The 14,159-nt window shown below is 44.4% G+C and overlaps 1 protein-coding gene across 1 annotated transcript in view; it reads right to left on the reverse strand.

Moving 5' to 3' along the window:
- The window catches only part of LOC130345063 (protein kinase C alpha type), a gene marked incomplete at its 3' end in the record, with an annotated part of 139,606 nt that overhangs the window by 38,326 nt on the left and 87,121 nt on the right, over positions 1 to 14,159 (reverse strand). The window contains exons 3-4 of the mRNA XM_056554475.1: positions 4,051 to 4,162; positions 3,472 to 3,600 (exon numbers count right to left, since the gene is read on the reverse strand). Coding sequence (XP_056410450.1) covers positions 3,472 to 3,600; positions 4,051 to 4,162 — 241 coding nt within the window. The remainder of the gene's footprint in view (positions 1 to 3,471; positions 3,601 to 4,050; positions 4,163 to 14,159) is intronic.

The following is a 14,159-nucleotide window of genomic DNA, read 5'->3' on the forward strand; positions in this document are numbered from 1 at the left end:
GTGCAGCTTTAGAGGATAGACATGATGTAACAGCAGAATAGTGAGTGCAGCTCTGGAGGATAAGACATGATGTAACAGCAGAATAGTGAGTGCAGCTCTGGAGGATAAGACATGATGTAACAGCAGAATAGTGAGTGCAGCTCTGGAGGATAAGACATGATGTAACAGCAGAATAGTGAGTGCAGCTCTGGAGGATAATATATGATGTAACAGCAGAATAGTGAGTGCAGCTTTAGAGGATAGACATGATGTAACAGCAGAATAGTGAGTGCAGCTCTGGAGGATAAGACATGATGTAACAGCAGAATAGTGAGTGCAGCTCTGGAGGATAAGACATGATGTAACAGCAGAATAGTGAGTGCAGCTCTGAAGGATAAGACATGATGTAACAGCAGAATAGTGAGTGCAGCTCTGGAGGATAAGACATGATGTAACAGAAGAATAGTGAGTGCAGCTGTGGAGGATAAGACATGATGTAACAGCAGAATAGTGAGTGCAGCTCTGGAGGATAAGACATGATTTAAAAGCAGAATAGTGAGTGCAGCTCTGGAGGATAAGACATTATGTAACAGCAGAATAGTGAGTGCAGCTCTGGAGGATAAGACATGATGTAACAGCAGAATAGTGAGTGCAGCTCTGGAGGATAAGACAGGATGTAACAGCAGAATAGTGAGTGCAGCTCTGGTGGATAAGACATGATGTAACAGCAGAATAGTGAGTGCAGCTCTGGAGGATAAGACATGATGTAACAGCAGAATAGTGAGTGCAATTCTGGAGGATAAGATGATTTAACAGCAGAATAGTGAGCGCAGCTCTGGAGGATAAGACATGATGTAACAGCAGAATAGTGAGTGCAGTTCTGGAGGATAAGACAGGATGTAACAGCAGAATAGTGAGTGCAGCTCTGGAGGATAAGACAGGATGTAACAGCAGAATAGTGAGTGCAGCTATGGAGGATAAGACATGATGTAACAGCAGAATAGTGAGTGCAGCTCTGGAGGATAAGACATGATGTAAGCAGAATAGTGAGTGCAGCTCTGAAGGATAAGACATGATGTAACAGCAGAATAGTGAGTGCAGCTCTGGAGGATAAGACATGATGTAACAGAAGAATAGTGAGTGCAGCTGTGGAGGATAAGACATGATGTAACAGCAGAATAGTGAGTGCAGCTCTGGAGGATAAGACATGATGTAACAGCAGAATAGTGAGTGCAGCTCTGGAGGATAAGACATGATTTAAAAGCAGAATAGTGAGTGCAGCTCTGGAGGATAAGACATGATGTAACAGCAGAATAGTGAGTGCAGCTCTGGAGGATAAGACATGATGTAACAGCAGAATAGTGAGTGCAGCTCTGGAGGATAAGACAGGATGTAACAGCAGAATAGTGAGTGCAGCTCTGGTGGATAAGACATGATGTAACAGCAGAATAGTGAGTGCAGCTCTGGAGGATAAGACATGATGTAACAGCAGAATAGTGAGTGCAATTCTGGAGGATAAGATGATGTAACAGCAGAATAGTGAGCGCAGCTCTGGAGGATAAGACATGATGTAACAGCAGAATAGTGAGTGCAGCTCTGGAGAATAAGACCTTATCTAACAGCAGAATAGGGAGTGCAGCTCTGTAGAATAAGACACGATGTAACAGCAGAATAGTGAGTGCAGCTCTGGAGGATAAGACATGATGTAACAGCAGAATAGTGAGTGCAGCTGTGGAGGATAAGACATGATGTAACAGCAGAATAGTGAGTGCAGCTGTGGAGGATAAGACATGATGTAACAGCAGAATAGTGAGTGCAGCTCTGGAGGATAAGACATGATGTAACAGCAGAATAGTGAGCGCAGCTCTGGAGGATAAGACATGATATAACAGCAGAATAGTGAGTGCAGCTCTGGAGGACAAGACATGATGTAACAGCAGAATAGTGAGTGCAGCTCTGGAGGATAAGACATGATGTAACAGCAGAATAGTGAGTGCAGCTCTGGAGGATAAGACATGATGTAACAGCAGAATAGTGAGTGCAGCTGTGGAGGATAAGACATGGTGTAACAGCAGAATAGTGAGTGCAGCTCTGGAGGATAAGACATGATGGAACAGCAGAATAGTGAGTGCAGCTCTGGAGGATAAGACCTGATGTAACAGCAGAATAGTGAGCGCAGCTCTGGAGGATAAGACATGATGTAACAGCAGAATAGTGAGCGCAGCTCTGGAGGATAAGACATGATATAACAGCAGAATAGTGAGTGCAGCTCTGGAGGATAAGACATGATGTAACAGCAGAATAGTGAGTGCAGCTCTGGAGGATAAGACATGATGTAACAGCAGAATAGTGAGTGCAGCTCTGGAGGATAAGACATGATGTAACAGCAGAATAGTGAGTGCAGCTGTGGAGGATAAGACATGATGTAACAGCAGAATAGTGAGTGCAGCTCTGGAGGATAAGACATGATGGAACAGCAGAATAGTGAGTGCAGCACTGGAGGATAAGACATGATGTAACAGCAGAATAGTGAGTGCAGCTCTGGAGGATAAGACATGATGTAGCAGCAGAATAGTGAGTGCAGCTCTGGAGGATAAGACATGATGTAACAGCAGAATAGTGAGTGCAGCTTTAGAGGATAGACATGATGTAACAGCAGAATAGTGAGTGCAGCTCTGGAGGATAAGACATGATGTAACAGCAGAATAGTGAGTGCAGCTCTGGAGGATAAGACATGATGTAACAGTAGAATAGTGAGTGCAGCTCTGGAGGATAAGACATGATGTAACAGTAGAATAGTGAGTGCAGCTCTGGAGGATAAGACATGATGTAACAGTAGAATAGTGAGTGCAGCTCTGGAGGATAAGACATGATGTAACAGTAGAATAGTGAGTGCAGCTCTGGAGGATAAGACATGATGTAACAGCAGAATAGTGAGTGCAGCTCTGGAGGATAAGACATGATGTAACAGGAGAATAGTGAGTGCAGCTCTGGAGGATAAGACATGATGTAACAGCAGAATAGTGAGTGCAGCTCTGGAGGATAAGACGTGATGTAACAGCAGAATAGTGAGTACAGCTCAGGAGGTGACTGTAGGATAAGACATGTGATCAGTACAGATGAGGAGCGGACGTCCCCGGGAGTCACCGCTTCGCTCGCCGCTTCCTACCTTTGGTAAATACTCTTTATTGATGTCTCTTCTGCAGGTTATTACCCCGGTGACCGCAGATTATCTCAGGTACATAGGGGAACGCCCTGCTGCTGCAGTGAGATAAGGACGGTGAGCAGGATCTGATGACATCACATGATATCAGTGGTCAGGTGTAGGGTGACTGGTTAATCTACAGAGGGGGGCGGTCAGGGGCAGCGCCCCCACCTGGCAGGAGCAGTAATGTCCTCACAGCAATAGGATTTCAGCCGAGAATAAACATATGTATTAATTCTGCAGAGATGTGAGTGCGAAGGGTTGAGGGCTAACAGTGGGGGTCTCACCTGTGACGCTCAGCGTGTCCCCCTTCACCTCGGCCTTCAGGAAGATGCGGCCCCTCTTCTCGGTGTGGTCCATCCCGCACAGGCTCGGCACGTTCACCACGCACACTTTATGTACATTCATGTCACACGCTGTGAGGAACACGAGAGCCCGGATTAGTCACAGACCGTGCTATCCGTGCAGCCGCTGACACACAGCTCCAAACCTTCTACAGTCACATGATGACCAGCCACCACTAGGGGGAGCTCCCCACATACAGTGTAAACACAGTGCTCTGGGGACAATCAGTATAAGGTCAGCTCCCCCTAGTGGTGGCTTCAGACAGTACAGAGGTTAGCATGTGACTTTAGGGCTGATCACATGACACAAAACCGCTCAAGCCTGAGCAGGACACTATCGAATGCTAATGAGGGGGAGGGGTCAGCTAATGTTCAGGTGTAAATGGAATCTCACTCAGCTCTCTTCACTATTTTCAGGATCTCTGCTTGCTGTCATTATCAGACCTGATCCAAAACTTCTCACAGCTGAGGGTTTGCTACAATGTGTCAGTGCAAATTATGGTCATGTGACCCGGTACTTACTCTCACACTTCATCCCCTGGTGTATGAGGCCATAGAGCAGAGATCCGCAATGGTCACAGAATGTCGGGCTCCCGTATGTGTGGATCTTAAACTTGTGCTTACTGCGGGGGTCCTGGGAACAGAGAAGAGAGAAGAGGTGTGAGGGTGGCCATGACAGGTACGCAGGGGAAGAGGGGGCCGGTACGCAGGGGAAGAGGGGGCCGGCGCGCAGGGGAAGAGGCGGCCGGCGCGCAGGGGAAGAGGCGGCCGGCGCGCAGGGGAAGACGAGGCCGGCGCGCAGGGGAAGAGGCGGCCGGCGCGCAGGGGAAGACGAGGCCGGCGCGCAGGGGAAGACGAGGCCGGCGCGCAGGGGAAGACGAGGCCGGCGCGCAGGGGAAGACGAGGCCGGCGCGCAGGGGAAGACGAGGCCGGCGCGCAGGGGAAGACGAGGCCGGCGCGCAGGGGAAGACGAGGCCGGCGCGCAGGGGAAGACGAGGCCGGCGCGCAGGGGAAGACGAGGCCGGCGCGCAGGGGAAGACGAGGCCGGCGCGCAGGGGAAGACGAGGCCGGCGCGCAGGGGAAGACGAGGCCGGCGCGCAGGGGAAGACGAGGCCGGCGCGCAGGGGAAGACGAGGCCGGCGCGCAGGGGAAGACGAGGCCGGCGCGCAGGGGAAGACGAGGCCGGCGCGCAGGGGAAGACGAGGCCGGCGCGCAGGGGAAGACGAGGCCGGCGCGCAGGGGAAGACGAGGCCGGCGCGCAGGGGAAGACGAGGCCGGCGCGCAGGGGAAGACGAGGCCGGCGCGCAGGGGAAGACGAGGCCGGCGCGCAGGGGAAGACAAGGCCGGCGCGCAGGGGAAGACGAGGCCGGCGCGCAGGGGAAGACGAGGCCGGCGCGCAGGGGAAGACGAGGCCGGCACGCAGGGGAAGACAAGGCCGGCACGCAGGGGAAGACAAGGCCGGCACGCAGGGGAACAGCCAACAAGCCATAAAACTAAGTGAGTAACCATGGAGATGGCAGCCATGACAGTTGTCACACCGACAGAATGTGCTGGCAGCGATTACAGGGGCTAGTGTGTGGGGGGTCATGGCCCCCAGATAAATCACTGCACGGCCCCTCACAACCTCCATCACATGGCACTGACACCGATCTCCTTGAAGACACCACGCTATAAATACAGCGACAGACGAGACCGGGCAGCTGCAAAATACGTTGTGCTCCAGACGCAGTGCTGAGGACCACCACTAGGGGTCACTGCATGACAAACGAAAGACTGAGGCCAGAACTGACACCGACTGCGCCCCCCTATAGCCCACAGTCCAGGGGTCCCCCACACCAGAGATACAGAGGCTCAGTACACAGAATCACAATGACAGGATTAGATACACAGTTCAGCAGACAGTATCACACATGACAGGATTAGATACACAGTTCAGCAGACAGTATCACACATGATAAGATTAGATACAGGGACTCAGCAGACAGTATCACACAAGACAGAATTAGATACAGGGACTCAGCACAGTATCACACATGACAGGCTTAGATACAGCAGCTCAGCAGGCGGAGTACACAGAGCGGACCCTCTGGCGTACACGTCCTTATTAAGTCATCTCCCGCTCCTGTTCACACCTTCTGCGTTGCGAGGCATCGGCCGGGACAAGACTAGCGCTAATATTTACACATAGCTGACCTCTTAACCCTTCCCTGCTGGGGGGGACCACCACTCCCTTATAGGGCTGAAAACTACAGATACACACAATGGGATTAGATACACAACTCAGGAGACAATATCACACAACGGGCTTAGATACACAGTATCACACAACGGGATTAGATACACAGCTCAGGAGACTGCATCACACAACAGGATTAGATACACAGCTCAGGAGAGTATCACACAACGGGCTTAGATACACAGCTCAGGAGACCGTATCACACAATCGGATTAGATACACAGCTCAGGAGACTGCATCACACAATGGGATTAGATACAAAGCTCAGGAGACAGCATCACACAACGGGATTAGATACACAGCTCAGGAGAGTATCACACAACGGGCTAAGATACACAGCTCAGGAGACCGTATCACACAACGGGATTAGATACACAACATCACACAACGGGATTAGATACACAGCTCAGAAAACAGCATCACACAACGGGATTAGATACACAGCTCAGGAGAGTATCACACAACGGGATTAGATACACAGCTCAGGAGAGTATCACACAACGGGATTAGATACACAGCTCAGGAGAGTATCACACAACTGGATTAGATACACAGCTCAGGAGAATATATCACTATGTATCAGGAGGTAGAGAGGACAGAGCGATGTTCTGCAGATCTGTAGAGAGGTCAGTGGTGTAATAATCTGCAGGATATATCACTATGTATCAGGAGGAGGAGAGGACAGAGCGATGTTCTGCAGATCTGTAGAGAGGTCAGAGATGTAATAATCTGCAGGATATATCACTATGTATCAGGAGGAGAGGACAGAGCGATGTTCTGCAGATCTGTACAGAGGTCAGAGGTGTAATAATCTGCAGGATATATCACTATGTATCAGGAGGAGGAGAGGACAGAGCGATGTTCTGCAGATCTGTATAGAGGTGTAATAATCTGCAGGATATATCACTATGTATCAGGAGAAGAGGACAGAGCGATGTTCTGCAGATCTGTAGAGAGGTCAGGGGAGTAATAATCTGCAGGATATATCACTATGTATCAGGAGAGGACAGAGCGATGTTCTGCAGATCTGTAGAGAGGTCAGAGGTCAGAGGTGTAATAATCTGCAGGATATATCATTATGTATCAGGAGGAGAGGACAGAGCGATGTTCTGCAGATCTGTACAGAGGTCAGAGGTGTAATAATCTGCAGGATATATCACTATGTATCAGGAGGAGGAGAGGACAGAGCGATGTTCTGCAGATCTGTATAGAGGTCAGAGGTGTAATCTGCAGGATATATCACTATGTATCAGGAGGAGAGGACAGAGCGATGTTCTGCAGATCTGTATAGAGGTGTAATAATCTGCAGGATATATCACTATGTATCAGGAGGAGAGGACAGAGCGATGTTCTGCAGATCTGTAGAGAGGTCAGGGGAGTAATAATCTGCAGGATATATCACTATGTATCAGGAGGAGGAGAGGACAGAGCGATGTTCTGCAGATCTGTACAGAGGTCAGAGGTGTAATAATCTGCAGGATATATCACTATGTATCAGGAGGTAGAGAGGACAGAGCGATGTTCTGCAGATCTGTATAGAGGTGTAATAATCTGCAGGATATATCACTATGTAACAGGAGGTAGAGAGGACAGAGCGATGTTCTGCAGATCTGTAGAGAGGTCAGTGGTGTAATAATCTGCAGGATATATCTCTATGTATCAGGAGGAGAGGACAGAGCGATGTTCTGCAGATCTGTAGAGAGGTCAGGGGAGTAATAATCTGCAGGATATATCACTATGTATCAGGAGAGGACAGAGCGATGTTCTGCAGATCTGTAGAGAGGTCAGAGGAGTAATAATCTGCAGGATATATCACTATGTATCAAGAGGAGAGGACAGAGCGATGTTCTGCAGATCTGTAGAGAGGTCAGAGGTGTAATAATCTGCAGGATATATCACTATGTATCAGGAGAGGACAGAGCGATGTTCTGCAGATCTGTAGAGAGGTCAGAGGTGTAATAATCTGCAGGATGGATGTGACAAGGAGGAGGAGCGCCCCCTGCAGTCAGACCGTGGTAACGCACTTTTAGGCTCTGAATTCATGTGAACGGCAGGAAAAAGTTATTGATGATATTTTCAGGATGATTTTACCATGAAAAACCATTTCTTGTAATTTATGTGTGAAAAACCGAGGAGCAGCGTTATCGAAGAAGTGAGCCGCAGGATGGACAACAAAAGTGTCGTTACCAAGCAACCGGCGCTGACAGCTACACAAAACATCGCCAAACCGGGACAGTGAGCGGCGCGATCACATGACACAACGCCATCTATAATCCCATCAGATGAGGAGATACATCCTGATCACCAGGGGGCACTATACAGATATATATATATATATAATCTACTGAGATCACATGACACATCCCATCTATAATCCCATTAGATGAGGAGATACATCCTGATCACCAGGGGGCACTATACAGATATATATATATAATCTACAGAGATCACATGACACATCCCATCTATAATCCCATCAGATGAGGAGATACATCCTGATCACCAGGGGGCACTATACAGAGATATATATATATATAATCTACAGAGATCACATGACACATCCCATCTATAATCCCATCAGATGAGGAGATACATCCTGATCACCAGGGGGCACTATACAGATATATATATATATAATCTACAGAGATCACATGACACATCCCATCTATAATCCCATCAGATGAGGAGATACATCCTGATCACCAGGGGGCACTATACAGATATATATATATATATATAATCTACAGAGATCACATGACACATCCCATCTATAATCCCATCAGATGAGGAGATACATCCTGATCACCAGGGGGCACTATACAGATATATATATATATATATAATCTACAGAGATCACATGACACATCCCATCTATAATCCCATCAGATGAGGAGATACATCCTGATCACCAGGGGGCACTATACAGATATATATATATATATATAATCTACAGAGATCACATGACACATCCCATCTATAATCCCATCAGATGAGGAGATACATCCTGATCACCAGGGGGCACTATACAGATATATATATATATAATCTACAGAGATCACATGACACATCCCATCTATAATCCCATCAGATGAGGAGATACATCCTGATCACCAGGGGGCACTATACAGATATATATATATATATATAATCTACTGAGATCACATGACACATCCCATCTATAATCCCATCAGATGAGGAGATACATCCTGATCACCAGGGGGCACTATACAGAGATATATATATAATCTACAGAGATCACATGACACATCCCATCTATAATCCCATCAGATGAGGAGATACATCCTGATCACCAGGGGGCACTATACAGATATATATATAATCTACAGAGATCACATGACACATCCCATCTATAATCCCATCAGATGAGGAGATACATCCTGATCACCAGGGGGCACTATACAGATATATATATATATATATAATCTACAGAGATCACATGACACATCCCATCTATAATCCCATCAGATGAGGAGATACATCCTGATCACCAGGGGGCACTATACAGATATATATATATATATAATCTACAGAGATCACATGACACATCCCATCTATAATCCCATCAGATGAGGAGATACATCCTGATCACCAGGGGGCACTATACAGATATATATATATATATATATATATAATCTACAGAGATCACATGACACATCCCATCTATAATCCCATCAGATGAGGAGATACATCCTGATCACCAGGGGGCACTATACAGATATATATATATATAATCTACAGAGATCACATGACACATCCCATCTATAATCCCATCAGATGAGGAGATACATCCTGATCACCAGGGGGCACTATACAGATATATATATATAATCTACAGAGATCACATGACACATCCCATCTATAATCCCATCAGATGAGGAGATACATCCTGATCACCAGGGGGCACTATACAGATATATATATATATATATATATATAATCTACAGAGATCACATGACACATCCCATCTATAATCCCATCAGATGAGGAGATACATCCTGATCACCAGGGGGCACTATACAGATATATATATATATATAATCTACAGAGATCACATGACACATCCCATCTATAATCCCATCAGATGAGGAGATACATCCTGATCACCAGGGGGCACTATACAGATATATATATATATCATCTACTGAGATCACATGACACATCCCATCTATAATCCCATCAGATGAGGAGATACATCCTGATCACCAGGGGGCACTATACAGATATATATATATATAATCTACAGAGATCACATGACACATCCCATCTATAATCCCATCAGATGAGGAGATACATCCTGATCACCAGGGGGCACTATACAGATATATATATATAATCTACAGAGATCACATGACACAACGCCATCTATAATCCCATCAGATGAGGAGATACATCCTGATCACCAGGGGGCACTATACAGATATATATATATATATAATCTACAGAGATCACATGACACATCCCATCTATAATCCCATCAGATGAGGAGATACATCCTGATCACCAGGGGGCACTATACAGATATATATATATATATAATCTACAGAGATCACATGACACATCCCATCTATAATCCCATCAGATGAGGAGATACATCCTGATCACCAGGGGGCACTATACAGATATATATATATATATAATCTACAGAGATCACATGACACATCCCATCTATAATCCCATCAGATGAGGAGATACATCCTGATCACCAGGGGGCACTATACAGATATATATATATATATAATCTACAGAGATCACATGACACATCCCATCTATAATCCCATCAGATGAGGAGATACATCCTGATCACCAGGGGGCACTATACAGATATATATATATATAATCTACAGAGATCACATGACACATCCCATCTATAATCCCATCAGATGAGGAGATACATCCTGATCACCAGGGGGCACTATACAGATATATATATATATAATCTACAGAGATCACATGACACATCCCATCTATAATCCCATCAGATGAGGAGATACATCCTGATCACCAGGGGGCACTATACAGATATATATATATAATCTACAGAGATCACATGACACAACGCCATCTATAATCCCATCAGATGAGGAGATACATCCTGATCACCAGGGGGCACTATACAGATATATATATATATATAATCTACAGAGATCACATGACACATCCCATCTATAATCCCATCAGATGAGGAGATACATCCTGATCACCAGGGGGCACTATACAGATATATATATATATATAATCTACAGAGATCACATGACACATCCCATCTATAATCCCATCAGATGAGGAGATACATCCTGATCACCAGGGGGCACTATACAGATATATATATATATATAATCTACAGAGATCACATGACACATCCCATCTATAATCCCATCAGATGAGGAGATACATCCTGATCACCAGGGGGCACTATACAGATATATATATATATATAATCTACAGAGATCACATGACACATCCCATCTATAATCCCATCAGATGAGGAGATACATCCTGATCACCAGGGGGCACTATACAGATATATATATATATAATCTACAGAGATCACATGACACATCCCATCTATAATCCCATCAGATGAGGAGATACATCCTGATCACCAGGGGGCACTATACAGATATATATATATATATAATCTACAGAGATCACATGACACATCCCATCTATAATCCCATCAGATGAGGAGATACATCCTGATCACCAGGGGGCACTATACAGATATATATATATATATATAATCTACAGAGATCACATGACACATCCCATCTATAATCCCATCAGATGAGGAGATACATCCTGATCACCAGGGGGCACTATACAGAGATATATATATATAATCTACAGAGATCACATGACACATCCCATCTATAATCCCATCAGATGAGGAGATACATCCTGATCACCAGGGGGCACTATACAGATATATATATATATATAATCTACAGAGATCACATGACACATCCCATCTATAATCCCATCAGATGAGGAGATACATCCTGATCACCAGGGGGCACTATACAGATATATATATATATATATATATATATAATCTACAGAGATCACATGACACATCCCATCTATAATCCCATCAGATGAGGAGATACATCCTGATCACCAGGGGGCACTATACAGATATATATATATATAATCTACAGAGATCACATGATACATCCCATCTATAATCCCATCAGATGAGGAGATACATCCTGATCACCAGGGGGCACTATACAGATATATATATAATCTACAGAGATCACATGACACATCCCATCTATAATCCCATCAGATGAGGAGATACATCCTGATCACCAGGGGGCACTATACAGAGATATATATATATAATCTACAGAGATCACATGACACATCCCATCTATAATCCCATCAGATGAGGAGATACATCCTGATCACCAGGGGGCACTATACAGATATATATATATATATAATCTACAGAGATCACATGACACATCCCATCTATAATCCCATCAGATGAGGAGATACATCCTGATCACCAGGGGGCACTATACAGATATATATATATATAATCTACAGAGATCACATGACACATCCCATCTATAATCCCATCAGATGAGGAGATACATCCTGATCACCAGGGGGCACTATACAGATATATATATATATAATCTACAGAGATCACATGACACATCCCATCTATAATCCCATCAGATGAGGAGATACATCCTGATCACCAGGGGGCACTATACAGATATATATATATAATCTACAGAGATCACATGACACATCCCATCTATAATCCATCAGATGAGGAGATACATCCTGATCACCAGGGGCACTATACAGATATATATATATAATCTACAGAGATCACATGACACATCCCATCTATAATCCCATCAGATGAGGAGATACATCCTGATCACCAGGGGGCACTATACAGATATATATATATATAATCTACAGAGATCACATGACACATCCCATCTATAATCCCATCAGATGAGGAGATACATCCTGATCACCAGGGGGCACTATACAGATATATATATAATCTACAGAGATCACATGACACATCCCATCTATAATCCCATCAGATGAGGAGATACATCCTGATCACCAGGGGGCACTATACAGATATATATATAATCTACAGAGATCACATGACACATCCCATCTATAATCCCATCAGATGAGGAGATACATCCTGATCACCAGGGGGCACTATACAGATATATATATATATATATATATATATATATATATATATATATATAATCTACAGAGATCACATGACACATCCCATCTATAATCCCATCAGATGAGGAGATACATCCTGATCACCAGGGGGCACTATACAGATATATATATATATATATATAATCTACAGAGATCACATGACACATCCCATCTATAATCCCATCAGATGAGGAGATACATCCTGATCACCAGGGGGCACTATACAGATATATATATATATAATCTACAGAGATCACATGACACATCCCATCTATAATCCCATCAGATGAGGAGATACATCCTGATCACCAGGGGGCACTATACAGATATATATATATATATAATCTACAGAGATCACATGACACATCCCATCTATAATCCCATCAGATGAGGAGATACATCCTGATCACCAGGGGGCACTATACAGATATATATATATATATATATATATATATATATATATATATAATCTACAGAGATCACATGACACATCCCATCTATAATCCCATCAGATGAGGAGATACATCCTGATCACCAGGGGGCACTATACAGATATATATATATATAATCTACAGAGATCACATGACACATCCCATCTATAATCCCATCAGATGAGGAGATACATCCTGATCACCAGGGGGCACTATACAGATATATATATATATAATCTACAGAGATCACATGACACATCCCATCTATAATCCCATCAGATGAGGAGATACATCCTGATCACCAGGGGGCACTTTACAGATATATATATATATATATATATATATATATATATATTATATATAATCTACAGAGATCACATGACACATCCCATCTATAATCCCATCAGATGAGGAGATACATCCTGATCACCAGGGGGCACTATACAGATATATATATATATAATCTACAGAGATCACATGACACATCCCATCTATAATCCCATCAGATGAGGAGATACATCCTGATCACCAGGGGGCACTATACAGATATATATATATATAATCTACAGAGATCACATGACACATCCCATCTATAATCCCATCAGATGAGGAGATACATCCTGATCACCAGGGGCACTATACAGATATATATATAATCTACAGAGATCACATGACACATCCCATCTATAATCCCATCAGATGAGGAGATACATCCTGATCACCAGGGG

This window comes from Hyla sarda, unplaced genomic scaffold (assembly GCF_029499605.1).
Source record: "Hyla sarda isolate aHylSar1 unplaced genomic scaffold, aHylSar1.hap1 scaffold_741, whole genome shotgun sequence".
Taxonomy (NCBI): domain Eukaryota; kingdom Metazoa; phylum Chordata; class Amphibia; order Anura; family Hylidae; genus Hyla; species Hyla sarda.